The 7,085-nt window shown below is 35.6% G+C and overlaps 1 protein-coding gene across 1 annotated transcript; it reads right to left on the bottom strand.

Annotated features, from left to right (window-relative positions):
- Positions 1-2,613: 2,613 nt before the first annotated feature.
- On the bottom strand, positions 2,614-6,179 carry LOC120629989 (anoctamin-5-like). The gene has a single exon (XM_039899102.1). The coding sequence runs from the start codon at positions 5,920-5,922 to the stop codon at positions 2,989-2,991; it is 2,934 nt and encodes a 977-aa protein (XP_039755036.1). The 5' UTR covers positions 5,923-6,179; the 3' UTR covers positions 2,614-2,988.
- Positions 6,180-7,085: the final 906 nt, after the last annotated feature.

The following is a 7,085-nucleotide window of genomic DNA, read 5'->3' as shown; positions in this document are numbered from 1 at the left end:
TTCCGCTACCCTTGATAATCTGTCCTAAATATTGGGCTTAAAAGATGAACCTTTGCAACTTGTCCCTTAAAAAGGTATATTATATGCGTGTATGTGTAAGTAGGTTTGTTAAGGTTTTTTGAAATCAACTTCATCATCTCATCAACCTATTAGGTACTGGCCCTGGTACAGAGCATGGGTATCCTCCCACAATGAGAAGGGGTTGAGACCGTAGTCCACCACACTGGCCCAGTGCGGATTGGTGGACTCCACACACCTTTGAGAAGATAATGTAGCACTTTTAGGCATGCAGGTTTCCTTACGATGTTTTCGTTCACCATTGAAGCAAGTGATTTTTTTATTACTTTAAATGCACGAAACTTAGAAAAGTTAGAGGTGCGTGCGGGATTGCTACCCAATGCGCTATGGCCGATTCACGTTGTTTTAAATAGTAGGTAATATTTGACGCAGCAGCAAGCAGATGTCATCTGGACACATGTGGAGTACCAATCCATCGCCTACAAACCGAGCAACACGTTGACGGCGCAGTTTGCAGCGACCTTGCTTTCTGAGCCCAAGGCCGTGGATACGATTCCCACTACTGGAAAATGTTTGTGTGATGAGCATGAATGTTTTTCAGTGTCTGGGTGTTTATATGTATATTCTATTTATTTATGTATATAATTCATAAAAATATTCATCAGGCATCTTAGTACCCATAACACAAGCTACGCTTACTTTGGGGCTAGATGGCGATATGTGTATTGTCTTAGTATATAAAAAAAAAAACACTTCGTAGGGCATGCAAGTAACACGCCATACAAAGTGCCAGCAACCTGAGGCGTCTTCTCTTCCCTTAAGCCTCATATGCATGCATGCAATGCTACTCGGCAGCAGAAATAAGAATGGCGGTACTTCCCGGATCAGAGTCATAAAAAGCTAAAGCTAAGCTAAAAGAAGTAGTAGATACTTCTGGATTCCATACACGAAGCAATCGATCGCCTTACAATCCATCCAAAAGGCGTTATTAACACTGGACGTGATGTCCATAAACAAATGACTGCTGGAATTTTGACGCCATTTTGCTGCTTACCAAAGGTGACATACGAATGTATCTGGAAATAATATTATAGTATTTTTATCTAATCAAGTTTTAGTTCCTTAGACAGTCGCATTACAGCGCCAAAATGGCATCGACCAATCGGAGACGAAAACAAAGTTACACTACAGCAAAGCCTGTCCAGTGGTAATAAATGTACTGGATTAAATTTAAAAAATAATAAAACCTCGGCAGTAAAATGTAACTGTGGTAGCAGGTAGCAGCCATCTTGGATTTGAAATTTATCGTAGTTTAGGTTTTCTACTAGGAAAGTCACTTGATACCCATACTGTTGTGAAAAAATATGTAATCTGCCATTTTGTGGCGGCGGCCATAGTTAACTGATTTTCATCAATACTTCAATACAAAGCTACATACATTCAATACAAAGCTAAACACACTCCCGATTAATTCAACTTTCAAAGAAAAAAAACTAAATCAAAATCGGGTCATCCGTTCGAAAGCTACGATGCCACAGACATACACATGCACACACATCCACGTCAAACTTATAACACCCCGCCGTTTTTGCGTCGGGGATACTCCTAATTGGTTTCTACGCGATATCGTACTAGAACGCTAAATCGCTTAGCGCCACGTCTTTGTCAACAGCGTGGTAACTAGCCACGGCCGCCACCCACCAGACCAGACCAGAGAAAATTCAGAAATCATTAATTCCAAAAGTGCTCCTGCCGGGAATCGAACCCGAAAAACCACACTTAAATTCAGAGCTCACCGTTGCGCCAGGGAGATCGTTAATCGTTAGGACAGGACATCGCAAGTAAAGGATTGCGAGTGGTCCACTCGCCGTATTTTAAGACGCACAAAAAATGTATAATTATGAAATATTGAAAAGTTAGCTTTTTATCACAAAAGGTAAAGTTCTTATTTCAATGCTTTAATTTTAGCCGGGTTGGTGTTTAGTCCAATGGTACGCAGAGACCATCATGCCAATAATTGGCACAACTTGGGCTAAAAAAGGGAATGGAATTATATAAATCGTGTGATTTATAAAATTGGTCAATTTCACTGAGTGTCAATCATTGAGAATGAAAATTAAGGTTTTTATTACAAAATAATTGCTAATTTATTTTAGGTTCAAAACATTACAAAATTTAAAAAAAATTTATTACATTACAAAGTTATTCTTATTAAATTTTTAATCCATATAAAGAATTTTGTATACTACATTATTTATAATTAACTTACAGATGGCATCTTGTACGATGCGATGCGATATGTTTCAATAAACCCAATGCTTTTACAAAGCAAATAATTATGTTATACAAGCTGTTAAGCGAATTATATAATAACATTAAGGATTTGCTATGCATAAAACAATTAAAAAGCTTAGGCATTATATGAATCTGATAAATAAATAGCATATCATAAACTGAATAATTTTCATTAGTAATATAAATTATGGTACATTTCATTGGATTGGTTATTTATTTATTGTCATTTTTAATTTTATTATATGTGTTTGTAGTGTTTATTTTAATCTTATTTGTTATTTAATTAAGGTTGATTTTTTAATTATTTTAATATTTATGAACCAAATTGCACACTATTAATTTAGTAGAATGTTAGGCCCTCTATACTGACTGTATTATTTACTAACATCTTGATATTGTACATTCTTGCAAATAAATGATTATTATTATCAATTATGCGACATTGTAATATGACAAAAATAATACCTATCCTGTTAAATTTGTGGTTTTATCCATTGGTTTTGTTTTATCTCATTGAAATAAGACGAGAAAATGGTAGACATATTTATCTCGTGGCGTTCTGTTTGCCCAACATGGCAGAACCCTGGCTGACGAATGTAGTGATCACCATCATCAGATCGGTTCACAATAGGGAACATTTGCAGGTTCGCATTAAAAGTGCTTTTCCATACAGGTCTATTTGATTAACGAAACTTTAGACTTCGACTTTGAAGACAATCTTCTTGATTCGCTCATTTTACTATTATTTTCAACCAAATCATAATGAGCGTAAAGATTTTTAATTCTATTTTCAATTACTCTAGTTTCCTCAACATCTCTCCGATACGGCCCGAATATGTGCTGTATGATGAACGCAAAACTTAAAAAACCTAATACAAAAACGTAAAAAATTCGGAACGAAATAAAATGTATCTGGTAATAATCGACTCGCGTGGTAAGAGCTTCTCTTGTGTTTATATAAGAGTATTGATTCTCCAAGTGTATCCATCGGCTAGCCAAAAGATATGGCCCTCTACAATAAATTATATTTTCTCTTCTAACATAATCTAAATGCGTGAAAGGCAAATAATACAAATCGTAAAAGTCTTCAGTAATAGGTTTGAATAAGCCGCCTGTTGTTTGTTTCCTCAGACTTGTTTTCGAAGTTAGAACTATATTTAAAGCATTTGTAAAGATGGATGCACACGCTATGAACAAAATAATATTATTCCATGCCCCAATTCCTGGGCTTCTTATTAAAAGTGGACGTCGACTTGCAAGTAATAGCTGTCTAGCGCTTTGTCGCATATCCCATACATTAACCACCAAAACTATCAAAGGTGCTAATGGAAATGCAATTACAAATAGAGTGACCAGTGAAAATTGCAGCGCAAGAATCATGTATTTCCTAGTTAGCATTGATTCATTAAACTCACTTAGTTTATATTCACGTTCCCAAAATGAAACATTTGTACTGATCTCTCTAGTTTCATTGTAATCTGTCAGCAATTTGTAATTATTGAAGGTAACCCTGAAGATAACTTGCTTGAGAAAAAGCATTATAATAAGTAAGACACTCAATTCAATGATACATGTAAACGGAAAGCATATATTGTAGCAGTCTGGGCCGTCATAACCTCTCTCCAGTATCAATTGGGGCCACGGCGTTATAAGATAATTGGTAAGTGTACTAAATAATTTTAATAATGGTGAAAAGGTGTCCTCGAGACACACGGGATACAATGCGTTGTTACTACCATGCAGCCACGCGTAGTAACACATATAAGAAAACATGAATGTTATACTAAACTCAAATTGTTTTGTTATTAAAGATTTCTCATACGCCCTATATGATTTGTGATTCTCAAGATCCACTATATAATAATAAAAAAAATGAAATGCAACCTCTAACGCCGATATAAACAATGTATACAATATTTGAAATAGTGCCAAGTAATAGAATTCCATTTTTACGGGTTTCTTTGTATTATTTTTGTAGAATGCATCCGCGACCCCTCGACTCAACTTTTTGCACGCCTGCATTATTGCTAATGATGCTATTAAACATAAACATGTGTGCATTATAGACAGTGAAATGCGTAAAACGCGATAAAATCCTTTTTCATCGTACTTGAGGCCAGTTGAGGGGTTTTTGTAGTCAACTTTAAATTCGGGCCGCTTCGAAGTTTCATAATAGGAATCGCGTCCGCCAACCTCCCACATCCAATTTAATACATACTCTTTTCGCCTCCAAGCCGTTACGAGGATCAACGCCCAGAAAGTCATAAATATTGAGAAATAAAGAACGTGTCGATGATCTAAATGAACATTTATACCGATGGAGCCACAATATTCTGTCATATTTCTACGAGGACAGCTATCCTCATAACATTTTGGACATATAGTAAATTTTCTTGTGTCACAAATGTGTTCCTTCATCATTTTAGGCTCTAGTGGAGCCAAATATGGCATTAACAGTGATAAAACGCCTGCAATAGAAGCCAACGACAGCGCAGTGTTGTAAAATCCATAAAAGGCATAATAAAAAGCAATCTTAGGCCCAAAATACTCGTGTATTACATGCAATGGTTGGTATTTAAATACATTTTGTAATCCCACCCAGTTATAATACAATAACTGGCGACCATTGACCCCTGTATCAGTTTGATTCGGAACATAAGAATATGGACCATCGTGGAGGGCATAGGCATCTAAAATAATGTTTTTCTTCAACAAATGAATAAGGCCGTACTGGTTGACATGCTCGCCAAAAGGCAGATGCCGAAAAATCTTGTAAACTATGAGGCTCCTCTCATAGTTTGAATAACCCTCTGGTGTACAGCTACTCCGCATTTTTTTCAACCAATCCGTTTCCAGAGCTACTTTACTCATTTCATTTAATCCCAGACGATTATTGGCAAAATATCTTTTCACAGCAAACATATTTCCATATTCTTTTAAAACGGAGTCTGGAGCATGAACTTTTATGAAACACAAATGTTCATGAATTTCCATTTGCCCGGTTTCGATCTCAATCTCAAGTCCGATTCTTAGTATATTACTCAAAAAATCAAGCTTAAAACGATCTGTTTCTGAAGATGCGTCATCCTCTACTACCAAAACTATATCAATGCGTCTTTTACCGTCTTTAAATCTACCGGTAAAAATCTCAATCACTTTCGGTATTTCTACATCTTTTGCGACATCTTTATTTTCTGCTTCTCCTTTGTCTTGTTTGTCTTGCGCTACTTCTCTCTTTTTTTCGGCTGCTATGCCTTTTTCTACTGTTGCTTCTCCTTTTCCCTTCGTCTCTTCTTCATATTCTTCTTCTGCTTCTTCTTCTGCTTCCACTTCTTCTGTTTCAGCTTCTTCTTTCACTGCTTCTTCTTCGTTTACTACTTCTTCTATAACAGTTTCTTCCTCCTCAATTGATACCTGGTTGCTGACTTGGTTTGCTTTGTCTTGATGACTGTCAAAGTCAGGTAATATTTTCATTTGGTGTACACTGTAAAATCCCTTTTTAATTAAGTATTTTTTTGAAGGCGGATCTTCTCGGAGAGTTTTAAATCTATCACATTTTATCGTATTCATTCTAATTCGATGCTGTAAATCGTCGTGATGACCTTCCATTGTAAATGGTTCCAAGTGTAGTACGATCGCGAAAATTATATTATGAGCGCAATATAATAATATTAACAAGTAAAAAGTCAATTTAATTTTTTGATAGTTCAACTGTAATGGTTATTAAAGTACATATATTATTGTAGAATAAAAACGCTAGAAACGTAAAAGCAATACTAGATATCAAATGCTGGTGAAATCGTACCTAACATATTAAAACAGACACCCGGCAAAACCGCTATTGACAGAAATCACAACTATTAAGCCAAAGAGTAAATGTATATACAAAGTATGTATTAAGCTAACTGACGGCGATAATGTGGCAGGTGAATTTTATTTTTCTGAAATACTCTAGCAGTTATTTACTTACAGATACTTAAATGGACGTACCCTGTAGTACTTACAAGATTATTTTTTTTATTTAATCGGGGATAGCTTTATTATTGACATAATAGAACCCACAACCCCCTTCTTTTGTCGCTCTGCCAATGTTTATGTGATTGAAGGGTTTAAATGATTGATGATATAACGTTGCATCGCTATCTAGCTGTACCTTGATAAAATAATTATTTCAAAGCGTAAGAGTTTATTTTTATATCTGTAACTAACACTAACTAACTAACCCATTGAAAAGATCTCTTTGTTACCTAGGTAGCCCATTTATTAAGGACGGTGTAGACAACGTAGTCTAATGTAGTATCTGCGACCAGTTGTTGATACAGGTGAAACCGCAATAAACCAATATTAAATATTCTCTGGTACCTACCTACTGTAATCATGTACCTAATTATATAAATCTCTAAACTAAAACTCAAGCTACAGAAAAAAAAGTGGTAACGTTGAAAAAAGGAAAACGCTAAAATTATTAAAGTCGTTGGTCATCACTATTATTTATTTATTTATAATTATTAATTTATTCTCATTGGTGCAATGTGCAGTGTTTATATTCTCATTTGTGAAATGTGCACACCACATTTTAACAGACCACTGAGTCATTTCGAAGTGACATCACTGAATAATTTGTGTAATAAGCTTAAAATGAGTCAACTTCTTATAGCGGTACGTACTCATTGAGAGTACCGCACTGCGCACTTCTCCGCACTTTACCCATTCGTTGCCCCATTGAGCAATTGCGGATTTGAAACAATATAATACGCTTTGAGGTGCGGGCT

Source organism: Pararge aegeria, chromosome 15 (genome assembly GCF_905163445.1).
Source record: "Pararge aegeria chromosome 15, ilParAegt1.1, whole genome shotgun sequence".
Classification (NCBI taxonomy): domain Eukaryota; kingdom Metazoa; phylum Arthropoda; class Insecta; order Lepidoptera; family Nymphalidae; genus Pararge; species Pararge aegeria.
Note: the sequence above shows the minus strand (reverse complement) of the source record. Positions and strands in the feature narration are given on the sequence as shown.

Excerpts from the sequence above, each read along its gene's own strand:
- LOC120629989 (XM_039899102.1), bottom strand. The coding sequence starts at position 5,922 with ATGGAAGGTCATCACGACGATTTACAGCATCGAATTAGAATGAATACG.